Here is a 13,072-nt window from a genome sequence, read left to right as displayed (position 1 = left end):
CACACAGGATTTTGTGAGGGTTAAATTATTTCATGCCTATAAGCACACAGAACTGTGCCTTGCATAGTAAGTGCTATTAAAGTGATTGTGTTGTTATTTATTATGAAAATGCGTTATCTAGTTCAATCCCAAGAACCCTCTGAGTCATGTGTCACTATGTCTATCTTGAAGATGACAAATGGAGGCTTAAGGGAGAGTATGCTAGTTGCTCAAGGCCAGCAGCTAGCAAATAGCAAAGCAGGGCTGTGAAGCTTTGGTCCTCCCGCTACCTGAGTGTACCGTAGGATGAGGTGCTGGCCAGGCTGCAGGCCAAGCTGGCTGTTCCCGGGTACAGCAAACCGGACACGGTATGTGTCCTTAGTGAGTCTGTCCATGGCACTGATGCAGAAGGCCACGAAGGTCTCTGGGTTCAGCTTGGAGGGGCAGCTCTGCAACAGGAAGAGATCCAACAGCTAGAGGTCGGGGCTCCACAGACACACAGGCATCCATAGCATCCTTCCCACTGTTCCCAAGGAGAGACTGTCTTGGCTCGGGAAGTTTCCTGTAAACTGGACACTAGCCTCACCTTACTCCCCTTTGAAAATCAGATCCAAGAATGCCAGAGCACTTTCCTTTGAGCCTATCCTGCTCTTAAGCATTCCATGGCTCCCCTCAGCTCCAGGGTAAAGTGCGGGCTCCTTCCTTAGCTGGACACTCAAGGGCCCTGTGGATGACCCTCACACCCCATTTTATCTCCCAGGCATCTGATGCCAGACTTTTCTTCGTCCTCCCAGGAACACCCTGCTGCCTCCTACTTCTGAGTCTTTATTAGCTCGAGCAGTGCCCTCTTATCCAGAACATTCATCTCCAATGTGTAAAAGACATAGCCATTCTTCAAACCTGCTAAAATCCAGATTTGCATAATTTATAAGTTGATGGGACCTCAGAATATCTAACCCAATATCTGTGTGTTACATATGTGGAAACTGAGGCCTGAGTTGAGTCATGTTGGCTTACTTGTCTACAGTCACATTGTAGACAAAGATTCAAATTCATGTGGAAGTCTCAGCCCACTGCCTTTAACATTCCACCCCAACCTGCATCCCCTCCAGGAAGCCTTCTCTGAATGCTGTGACTCACAGACCTTTCTCTCCTATAAAATACTCCATTTACTCTTGGGACCCCTCAATCCCAGCTTAGGGCCTGGCACTATGTGTTCCTGCAGCACCAACTCTGGAACCCCAGTTACCCATGGTAGTGCTGACAATGTCACTGAATCGACAGACATTCTCGGGTTTGGCATTCGAGGCCTTGTCTCCACTGTGCTCCTTCCCACACCTCCCATCCAGGATGACCTCTTCATCATCAGCCAGAGCACCTGGGTACCCTCTGGCACAGCTGCCTGGTACTTTGGAAGGAACACTGGACTGGGAGTCGGGAGAACTAGGTTTAGCCCCAGCTCAGCTACTGCCTCCCTGTGGGGCCTTCAGCATATCAATTGATCCTCTGGGTTTCAGTTTCCTAGTCTATAAAAAGGGCCACTCATCCCTGATAACTTTATAGGGTTATCATGAGGGTCAGATGAGATACAATGTAAAAAGCATTTTATAAAATATAAGTTACCATGGAAATGTAAAATCTTTTCCTATTATTATTGCTCCATTAAAAGTTAAAAAACAAAATTACAAATTGGAATATGCTATTTTACAGGACTGACAAAATGTTTGTGTTTGTTTGCTTCCACCTGTTTGCAAATTTTTTTTTTTTTTTTTTTGAGACGGAGTCTCGCTCTGTCGCCCAGGCTGGAGTGCAGTGGCCGGATCTCAGCTCACTGCAAGCTCCGCCTCCCGGGTTTACGCCATTCTCCTGCCTCAGCCTCCCGAGTAGTTGGGACTACAGGCGCCCGCCACCTCACCCAGCTAATTTTTTGTATTTTTTAGTAGAGATGGGGCTTCACCGTGTTAGCCAGGATGGTCTCGATCTCCTGACCTCGTGATCTGCCCGTCTCGGCCTCCCAAAGTGCTGGGATTACAGGCTTGAGCCACCGCGCCCGGCTTTTTTTTTTTTTTTTTTTTTGAGATAGAGTCTCGCTCTGTTGCCTAGGCTAGAATGCAGTGGTGCGATCTCGGCTCACTACAACCTCTGCCTACCGGACTCAAGTGATTCTTGTGTCTCAGCCTCTCGGGTAGCTGGGATTACAGACATGTGCCACCACATCCAGCTAAGTTTTATACTTTTAGTAGAGATGGGATTTCACCATGTTGGCCAGGCTGGTCTTGAACTCCTGACCTCAGGTGATCCGTCCACCTCAGCCTCCCAAAGTGCTGGGATTACAGGCATGAGGCACCACGCTGGACCTCTGTTTGCAACTTTAAATGTGGTATCATTTAAATTTCCAATGTTATAATAGGTGATGACAGCTACTATTTACTGAGCATCTACCATGTGCCAGGTGCTTTACATATTTATCCTATGAAATTCTCATAACAACCTATGAAGTATTAACATCCCAAGAACTGCACCTCAGTTCCTTAGTGAGTCTATCACAATCTTTTTTTTTTTTGGAGACAGAGTGTTGCTCTGTCGCCCAGGCTAAAGCGTAGTGGTGCAATTTGGGCTCACTGCAACCTCCACCTCCCAGGTTCAAGCAATTCTCATGCCTCAGCCTCCTGAGTAGCTGGGATTACAGGCACGTGCCACCATGCCTGGCTAAGTTTTATATTTGTAGTAGAGACAGGGTTTCACCATGTTGGCCAGGCTAGTCTTGAACTCCTGAGCTTAGGTGATCCACCCGCCTCAGCCTCCCAAAGTACTGGGATTACAGGCATAAGCCACCGTGACCAGCCAAGTAACCCTGTGATTCTTTGTCCCCCTTCTGTAAGCTGAGTATTTTCAGCACTGGTACCCTGGCATCTTTATTACCAACCTCCTTGTGCCCAGCACACAGGATATGGTACTTAGTAGATCTGGGAGAAACACATTCATTCATAAAACAAATTTTTTTTTTTTTTTTTTTGAGACAGAGTCTTGCTCTGTCACCCAGGCTGGAGTGCAGTGGCCGGATCTCAGCTCACTGCAAGCTCCGCCTCCCGGGTTTACGCCATTCTCCTGCCTCAGCCTCCCGAGTAGCTGGGACTACAACATAAAACAAATATTTAATGAGTACCGACTGTAATGCCAGGAACTACTCAAGGTGCCGAGGATAGAACAGTGAGAAAGACAGAGGCCCCTTCTCTGCCAGAACTGATATTTTAGCAAGAAGATGGACAATATACACATAAAAGAGTACATCTAGATGGTGTCTGGTAGTTCTGAGTTAGGAAGATAAATGAAATTTGGGCAGAGATCAGAAAGAAGTGAAGGGGTGAGCCACATGGAGATGGAGGGCAGTGAGAAGAAAGAAAACACAGAAGTTGTCATGAACATTCCCTAGTCACTGGCAGAAGCCAGAGCACTCTAGTCCCCATCACCACCTTCCAGTGGCAGAAATACAAGGAGACATTAAATATAAAGTTATTCATGCCTGTAATCCCAGCAAGCACTTTGGGAGGCCAAGAGGGGAGGTTCGCTTAAGCCCAGGGGTTTGAGCCCAGCCTGGGCAATATTGCAAGACCCCATCTCTATCTTCATAAAAAGCAAAAATATGGCCAGGTACAGTGGCTCACACCTGTAATCCCACTACTTTGAGAGGCTGAGGCAGGCAGATCAGTTGAAGTCAGGAGTTCGAGACCAACATGGTAAAACCCCATCTCTACTAAAAACGCAAAAAAAAAATTAGCCGGGCATGGTGGTAGGTGCCTGTAATCCCAGGTACTCAGGAGGCTGAGGCAGGAGAATTGCTTGAACTTGGGAGGCAGAGGTTTCAGTGAGCTGAGATCATGCCACTGCACTCCAGCCTGGGTGATGGAGTGAGACTCTGCCTTAATAATAATACTAATAATAATAATGTCATGTTGTTCTGGGATTCAGAGAAACAACTGCAGGGCCAGGCACGGTGGCTCACGCCTCTAATCCCAGCACTTTGGGAGACCGAGGCAGGTGGATCACCTAAGATCAGGAATTCGAGACCAGCCTGGCCAACATGGTGAAACCCCATCTCTACTAAAAATATAAAATTAGTCAGGTGTGGTGGCACATGCCTGTAATCCCAGCTACTTGGGAGGCTGAGACATGAGAACTGCTTGAACCTGGGAGGCGGAGGTTGCAGTGAACCAAGATCACACCACTGCACTCCAGCCTGGGCAACAAGAGCAAAACTCCATCTCAAAAAAAAAAAAAAAAAGAAAAAAGAAAAGAAAAACAATTGCATTTGTTCATAATGTATGATCTATAGCTTAAGAACAACATGTGTAAAAATGACTAAGCTTTGGTCTAGTTTGAGCCCCAAGAATGAGGAATGGTTGGTCAAAAAGTGATGATGGCCAGGCAAGGTGGCTCACGCCTGTAATCCCATCACTTTGGGAGGCTGACGCGGGAAGATCACTTGAGACCAAGAATTTGAGACCAGCCCTGGCAACATAGCGAGATTCCATCTCTACAAAAAAGAAAAAAAAAAAGTGATGATGATGCCAGATGGCATTGAGAGAGGTAGAAATGGGAGACACCTCTACTCCACATTAGTCAGGAGGGACACAGAAAATGGAAAGACTGTTCAGATGCCGGAGACCAAGACAGGGACAGATGCAAAACAAAACCTATGCACAGTGCCAGAAGGAATGGGTCCTCAGTTTCCCTATCTGTGTAACACAGGGGATGGAGTCTGGTGTTCTGACATTTATAACTGTGAACCCTCCTAAACATTACAATAAAGGGCTAATCTGCTTAGTCCAGACTATGAAGTCCTGCAGGAGTTAAGGAGGAAAAAGTCAGTAAGGGCCAGAGAAGAAAAAATATCAGCCCTAATATCCACTATTTACCTAGAATAAACTATAGCTAGTTTAGTCCATAAGGACAAGGACTGTGTCTGTCACGCTCACTCTCAAATCCTCTCTGTCTCACAGGACCTGGTATATAATAGGTACTCAATAAACATAGTTAAGTGAAATGGATGTCAAGCTCTGTGCTACATATCACAAACATTTAGCCTCAATTTACAGATGGGGAAACTAAGGCTTAGGTCGACTAAGGGACTTTGCCTCAAACCACACAGCTGCTAATAAGTTTGCTTCAGGGCTGGGCTTTGAGCCTGGATCTGTTTGCTTCTGTTATGCATACTCTTTTCTTCTGCTGTACAGTCAGGGAAGGCTTCCTAGAGGTGTGCTTTGTAGGGCCAAGGCTAGTAGATTCTGCCGCCCTGGTGCTCATATCGAGAAGCAGCCTCCCTCACCTGTGACTCTGACCAACGCAGCAGGCTCCTGTCCTTGCTGGCTCGGGCTGCCTCCCACCTTGCCAGGTCTCGGTGATAGAGGTCAAACACACAGGGTGAGCAGCCACTGCCGCAGCACTGGGAGGGCAGGGGTTCCATGGGCCGCAGCTGCAGCCAGGCTTCCTCAGTGTCGTCGTCCTCCTCCCTCTCACCCATCATCAGTGGGGCTTGGGTAGCCTAGAAGGAACAACTGGGTGCTCTTCCAGAACAGGCCAGGCTCTATGAGACCATGGGCCAAGGCCCTGCTCCTTGGCCAGCCTGGGAGAGGGAAAACACAGGGGTTATTCTCTGGTCTCCTCTATTCCTCACATTCTCCAAAGCCTGCAGGTGCCAGGCTCTGTGCAAGTGCTGGGGATGGAGATGGATCAGTCAAGGAGTCTGCTGTCTGGTAGGGAGCATTAACCATTTACTATCATTGGTTTTAGAAGGGCAATCCCTTGTGTGAAATGAATCTTTCTTTACTAGAGGAAAGGGTTTGGCTTCAGGAAACCTGGTTCTACTACTCATGAGCTCTACAACTTCAGGAAGGTTTAGCAGGATGGGACCCCCTTGAGCACAGCACGGTGTCTTATTCTTTTTGTATTTTACCACCAAGCATAGCTTGGCATACGGAAGAAAGGACACAACAATCAGAGCTGGTAACCAAGGTTTCCTGATTTGTTCCTGTGCTCTTGAGTGCCAGTTGACACTTTACATAGAAAAGTCTCATTGAATTTTAAAAGATATTTTTGTTTTGTTTTGTTTTTCTGAGATGAGGTCTCACTCTGTTGCCCAGGCTGGAGAGCAGCGGCACGATCATAGCTCACTGCAGCCTCAACCTCCTGGGCTCAAGCAATCCTCCTGCCTCAGTCTCCTGAGTAGCTGGGACTACAGGTGTGCACCACCATACCTGGCTAATTTTTTTTTCTTACTTTTTGTAGAGACAGGGTCTCACTATGTTGCCAGTCTGGTCTCAAACTCCTGGCCTCAAGTGAGCTTCTCATCTCAGTCTCCCAAAGTGCTGGGATTACAGTAATGAGCCACCATGTCTGGCCTTAAAATGTTTTAAATGATAAAGTAAAATATATACCTACAACTCAATTATAAAAAATTAATTAAAAATATAAAAGAACACCTGTGTAACTACTGCTCAGTCAAGTAAAAAGAACCTTGCCAGTATTCCAGAAGCCATCTGTGTCCCTTCCTGATAACTGCACTTCCCCTAGGTTACCATAATCTGACTTTTGTGACAATTATTTCCTTTTTCCCCTAGTTTTGCCACCTTTGTTTGCAATCCTAACCACTACAGTTCAGCTTTGCCCAGAGTTTCATACAGCTTCTAAAATGATGGCAACCAGGGTTTTAACTCTGGCATGTCTGGTTTCAAACCATATCGTTCTTTAATCGCAGGAAACAGAAGGTTGTGATGGTCCAGGTGTGATGAGATGAGGACTTAGACATGCAGCTTCAGGCAGGATGAGAAGGCAGGGGTCAATGAGAGAAATACTGAAGAGGAAATTAACAGGACACTGACACTGAATAGATGTGAGGGAGCGTGGGGGGAGAGTGGGGTAGAAGGGACATCCAACCCCTTGGATCTGGCTTGGATTTTGGGTAGACAGAAGGCTCAAGAAGAAGTTGAGTTTTAAGGGAAAGAAGAAGAGAGTTTAGTTTGAGGTATGCTGAGTGCTTGTGGAGCATCCAAGTGCAAAATCCAGTTGTGAGTTGGATTAAACAGGTCCAGATATGAGTCTGGAGATGGATGGACAGTGAAGAGAGAAAAACAGGTGCAGTTGAAGGCCGGCCTGGCTTCACTCTCTCCTGTGAGCACTCCATGCACTTGGTCCATCCCTGCTCATAAAAGGAGCTCAATAAACACTTTTCTTTCTTTCTTTTTTTCTTTCTTTTTTTGAGACAATCTCACGCTGCTGCCTAGGTTGCCAGGTTGGAGTACAGCAGCATGATCTCGACTCACTGCAACCTCTGCCTCTTGGGCTCAAGCGATTCTCCTGCCTCAGTCTCCCAAGTAACTGGGACAACAGGTGCCCAACACAATGCCTGGCTAGGTTTTGTATTTTGAGTAGAGACAGGGTTTCGTATGTTGCCCAGATTGGTCTTGAACTCTTGACATCAGGTGATCTGCCCACCTTGGCCTCCAAAAGTGTTGGGATTACAAGCGTGAGCCACCACACCCAGCCAATAAACACTTTTCTTTTTTTTTTTTTTTTTTTTTGAGACGGAGTCTCGCTCTGTCGCCCAGGCTGGAGTGCAGTGGCCGGATCTCAGCTCACTGCAAGCTCCGCTTCCTGGGTTTACGCCATTCTCCTGCCTCAGCCTCCCAAGTAGCTGGGACTACAGGCGCCTGCCACCTCGCCCAGCTAGTTTTTTGTATATTTTAGTAGAGACGGGGTTTCACCGTGTTAGCCAGGATGGTCTCGATCTCCTGACCTCGTGATCCGCCCGTCTCGGCCTCCCAAAGTGCTGGGATTACAGGCTTGCACCACCGCGCCCGGCCTCACACTTTTCAAATGAATGAATCTCTCTCTACCTTACAGCATTCAAACTGTTTTTTTTTTTTTTTTTTTTGAGGCGGAGTCTCACTCTGTCGCCCAGGCTGGAGTGCAGTGGCCGGATCTCAGCTCACTGCAAGCTCCGCCTCCCAGGTTTACGCCATTCTCCTGCCTCAGCCTCCCCAGTAGCTGGGACTACAGGCGCCCGCCATCTCGCCCGGCTAGTTTTTGTATTTTTAGTAGAGACGGAGTTTCACCGTGTTAGCCAGGATGGTCTCGATCTCCTGACCTCGTGATCCGCCCGTCTCGGCCTCCCAAAGTGCTGGGATTACAGGCTTGAGCCACCGCGCCCGGCCTCAAACTGTTACATGTTTATGTGTCTCTTTTCTTTGAAACAGTTCTACTTGAGGGCAGAGTCCTGCTTTTCATTTATTCATGAAATGGTACAGTGGCTAATTTCTTTTTTTTCTGAGACAGATCTCGCTCCAATACCCAGACTGGAGTGCAGTGGCACAATCTTGGCTCACTGCAACCTCCGCCTCCCGGGTTCAAGCGATTCTCCTGCCTCAGCCTCCCGAGTAGCTGGGATTACAGGTATGCATCACCACGCCCAGCTAATTTTTGTATTTTTTTGTAGAGATGGTGTTTTGCCATGTTGGCCAGGCTGGTCTCAAACTCCTGGCCTCAAGTGATCTGACTGCCTCGGCCTCCCAAAGTGTTGGGATTATAGGCATGAGCCACTGTGCCCAGCCACAGTGGCTATTCTTAAATGTGTATAATATGAAAGAAGGGAAGGAATAAAGGAACTCAATTTCAGGGCTATTGGTTAAACATAGTCTGAAAGACAAATCAGTGAGGTAATTTGGCTATGAATTATTTGTTTGTTCATTTTGGAGATAGGGTCTCACTCTTGTCGCCCAGGCTGGAGTGCAATGGCATGATCATGGCTCACTGCAGCCTCAACCTCCTGGGCTCAAGTGATCCTCCTGCCTCAGCCTAGAGTAGCTGGGACTACAGGTATGTGCCACCACCGCCAACTAATTTTTTTGTTGAGATGGGGTCTCACTGTGTTGCTCAGGCTGGTCTCAAACCCCTGGGCTAAAGCAATCCTCCTGCCTCGGCCTCTCAAAGTGCTGGCATTACAGCATGAGCCACCGTGCACAGTCTGAATTATTTTGAAATGTTTCTGTGAGGGCAGTTTGGGATTTATCAGGGTTCTCCACACTTACATGTAGACTCCACAGTTTTTACGGAAATCTCACCTGCAAGCTAACTATTCATTTAAAATTCCACAAGCAGGCTGGACACGGTGGCTCAGATCTGTAATCCCAGCACTTTCAGAGGCCAAGGCAGGAGGATTGATTGAGGCCAGGAGTTCAAGTTCAGTCTAGGCAACATAGCAAGACCCTGTCTCTAAAACAATAAGGTAAAATTACACAGGCAAATCAAAGTAAAAGAGAGTGTTCGCCTTGGCCGGGCGCGTGGCTCACACCTATAATCCCTGCACTTTGGGAGGCGAAGGCGGACGGATCACCCGAGGCCAGGAGTTTGAGACCAGCCTGGCCAACAGGATGAAACCCCGTCTCTACTAAAAATACAAAAACTTAGTCAGGCATGGCAGCACGCACCTGTAGTCCCAGCTACTTAGGAGGCTGAGGTGGAAGAATCGCTTGAAGCCAGGAGGCGGAGGTAGCAGTGAGCTGAGATTGTACCACTGCACTTCAACCTGGGCAACAGGAGCAAAACTCCATCTCAAAAAAAAAAAAAAAAAAAAAAAGGGCCGGGCGCGGTGGCTCAAGCCTGTAATCCCAGCACTTTGGGAGGCCGAGACGGGGGGGATCACAAGGTCAGGAGATCGAGACCATCCTGGCTAACACGGTGAAACCCCGTCTCTACTAAAAAATACAAAAAACTAGCTGGGCGAGGTGGCGGGCGCCTGTAGTCCCAGCTACTTGGGAGGCTGAGGCAGGAGAATGGTGTAAACCTGGGAGGCGGAGCTTGCAGTGAGCTGAGATCCGGCCACTGCACTCCAGCCTGGGCGACAGAGCGAGACTCCGTCTCAAAAAAAAAAAAGAGAGAAAAAAAAAAAAAAGAGAGTGTTTCTTCCTCTCAGTACTAAGAGCAGAGCTGCGAAGAAGTCTGATGCTACAGAGCATTATTTGATGTCAACATCATGCCTCTAAAACGCCAACTACCTCCGAGAGCTCCCAGCATTTGATTTTTCATTTGTTCCTGCCACAAACACATACTAGGCAGGGGCGGTGGCATGAGGTGCTCCAGGATACAGAGGTGAGAAACACTCTTCCTGCCCTGATGGGAGAGTCATTCACTAAACAGATGATAACCATTATAAAAGATGCCACTTACTGGGCCAGAGTCTATGCCAAGTGCTCTGCATGCCTCACTCAATCCTCCCAACAGCCATATGTAGGTAGGCCATGCTCCTCCTCATTGTATAGAGAAAACTGAGGCCCAGGTCAGGAAGCCAAAATATGAAGGCCAGTTTGCATGCCTGGGTCTCTTTGGCCTCCAGACTGGTGCTCTTTCTCACTAGGCTTCCAAAGTGCAAGGAAAGGGTACTTTCATCTCCAATTCCTAGCACCTGCACTGGGCTGGCACAGAACAAGGATCCTATTACCAAACTGTCTTCGAATTGTATGGGCACTCTGGGGCCTCCAAATGGAACTAATTTCACTCAGGCATAAAGTGCTAGGATCAAGTGTGGCCAAGTCTGTGAAGGGGTAGAGAAGGAGACCACCAAGTCTGCTAGAGGGCAGGGAAGTCTTATTTCTGGGTTCCCAATCACTCCCCAGGAGTCCATACCTGTAAGATCTTTTTCTGCTTCCCACCCCCATTTATATTGGAGCTTCTGGTGGTCCCACAGAATGTAATTCCAGTCTCTCCCTAACATCAGCCATCAGCACATCTGCCACTAGTCCCCTGCTTAGCAACCTTTAACAGCTCCTGTTGACTACTGGATAGAATCCAATCTCCTTGCCTGGTGTCCAAAGCTCTTCCTAATCAGACCTTACCCAAATTATCTTACCACTTACTATTGCTGGTTTTAGAAGGGCAGTGTTCAATGAATCTTTCTTTAACAGAATAAAGAGTTTGGCTTCAGGAAACTTACTACTGCTCATGAGCTTTATGACTTCAGGAAGGTTTAGCAGGCTGGGACCTCCTTGAGGTCAAGGATGGCATCTTAGGCTGGGCGCGATGGCCCACGCCTATAATTCTAGCACTTTGGGAGTCCAAGGCAGGCAGATCACCTGAGGTCAGGAGTACAAGACCAGCCTGGCCAACATGGTGAAACCCCATCTCTACTAAAAATACAAAAATTAGCTGGACCTGGTGGTGCATGCCTGTAATCCCAGCTACCCAGGAGGCTGAAGCAGGAGGATTGCTGGAACCTGGGAGGTGGAGGCTGCAGTGTGCTGAGATTGCACCACTTCACTCCAGCCTGGGCGACAAAGCAAGACTCTGTCTCAAAAAAAAAAAAAAAAAAAAAAAAAAAGGATGGTGTCTTATTCTTTCTGTATTCTACCACCAAGCACAGCCTGGCATATGGAAGGTTCCCTGTAGTTTATATAGACAGTCTGGGAGCCAGGATTAGTGCTAGGTGTTGGGAAGCAACAGAGTAAACAGGTCATTGTTCCTACCTTCACAGAGCCTCATAGACTACACGTACACGGTGTTACATCAACCCAATTCATTTTTATTGCATGCTATGGACCAGGTATGCATTATGAGTGGACGAGGTCTGATCCCCTCTTTATGTTGATTTCTTCTTCTTCTTATTTTTTTTTGAGACAGGGTCTTGCTGTGTTGCCCAGGTTGGGGTGTAGTGGCAGGATTACAGCTCACTGTAGACTTGATCTCCCAGGCCCAAGTGATCCTCCCATCTCAGCCTCCTGAGTACCTAGATCTATAGGGGCATGCCACCACGCCTGGCTAATTTTTTAATTATTTGTAGAGAGGAGGTCTCACCATGTTGCCCAGGCTGATCTCAAACTCCTGGGCTCAAGTGGCCCATCCCACCTAGGTCTCCCAAAGTGTTCGGATTACAGGTGTGAAGGATAACTCTTGGCCTTCTCCACGTTTTAACAGTCTCACCTTCTCTGCTATTTTGAAAATTAGCAGAAAAGTTGGCCACGTCAGTCAGGAATTTTAAAGAGCTAGTTCATGCGTCCTCGGAGCCTCTATCTTTTCAGTTCAAGAGGCACCACCTTTAATCCAGGCCTTGACACATGTTGCCTCAGGCTGTATGATTTTTCCCACCCCGCAGGCCTTGGTTTTAAAGGTCACCTCCCTTCAGAGGCCCTCCCTGAATCTTCCCCTCCTCATTCTCTATAAGGCACTCTATTTGTTTCTATCATACGCACATTCACTAAACACATTTACTATCTGCCAGGCACTGTTCTCAGTGCTGGGGATATAGCAGTGAAGAAACAGAAACCCTTGCACTCACGGAGCTCATATCTTAGGGTGAGAAAGTTATTAAGCAAGATCAAGACGGAAAACAGATGGTACGATAGTGTGAAATGCTAAAGAGAAAAATAACTACGGAAAAGTCATAGGGAGTGTGTGTATCGCAGTTGACTTATTTGTTTGCGTTGTTTACCTGCGTTCTGTCTGCCTCTCCCACTAAACTGTAAGCTCTACATCTCCCATCTGTCTTATTTACCAATGCCAACCGGGGCTAAGCACAGCGCCTGACACACAGCAGGCAGCTGATAAGACAGGTGTTGAGCAAGGAGCCAAAGCGTATCTTCATTGCTTTGTCCTTGCTTCTAGGAGGCGAACTGGGAAATCCAGAGGGAAATGAAAAGCCAGGAAAGTGGCTCGCTTTTGGCGCTGGGGAAGAGGTGTGCAGTGAGCAGTCACGCTCAGGAGAGGAGCAGCGCGACAGAGGCGCTCGCAGCAGCGCGCTGTACAGGTGCGCCAGCTTAGGCATTTCTATCCCTATTTTTACAGCGAGGGACACTGGGACTCAGAGAGGAAAGTGCCTTGCCAAGCTCCAACTGCTCATAAGCGATCAACTTTGTCTAAGTCCAGGTTTGAAGTCCTAGAGCGATTCTGGACCCACCACGACCACTCACCTACTCGCTTGCGCTTCTCCTCACGTGAGATTTTCCAGGTTCCTCCCTGTCTCCGGGTAGGCGGGGCGCGCTTAGCAGGTATCACCTATTAAAAAATGAGAACGGGCTGGGGGCAGGTGCAAGACAAGAATATCCTGACT

General features: G+C 47.8%; 1 protein-coding gene across 7 annotated transcripts in view; it reads right to left on the bottom strand.

The window, feature by feature from the left end:
* LOC117092545 (NADH-cytochrome b5 reductase-like) overlaps positions 1-13,011 on the bottom strand; it is a 36,616-nt gene extending 23,605 nt beyond the window's left edge. For 3 of the 7 annotated variants that reach the window (XR_004440832.1, XR_004440833.1, XM_033226279.1), the window contains exons 1-3: positions 12,933-13,011; positions 5,306-5,602; positions 280-428 (exon numbers count right to left, since the gene is read on the bottom strand). Coding sequence is in view for 3 of the 7 variants with exons in the window: in XM_033226279.1 (XP_033082170.1) it covers positions 280-428; positions 5,306-5,503 (347 nt within the window). In the remaining 4 variants the exon portion in view is untranslated. Of the gene's footprint in view, positions 1-269; positions 429-5,305; positions 5,603-12,932 lie in introns of those variants that run through there. The other 4 variants (XM_033226280.1, XM_033226281.1, XM_033226282.1 and 1 more) reach the window with 4 other exon arrangements.
* Between the last annotated feature and the right edge of the window lie 61 nt (positions 13,012-13,072).

The sequence above is a fragment of the Trachypithecus francoisi genome, unplaced genomic scaffold (genome assembly GCF_009764315.1).
Source record: "Trachypithecus francoisi isolate TF-2019V2 unplaced genomic scaffold, Tfra_2.0 Lachesis_group12, whole genome shotgun sequence".
NCBI lineage: Eukaryota > Metazoa > Chordata > Mammalia > Primates > Cercopithecidae > Trachypithecus > Trachypithecus francoisi.
The sequence above is the reverse complement of the archived record's forward strand: the minus strand, read 5'-3'. Positions and strand labels throughout refer to the sequence as shown.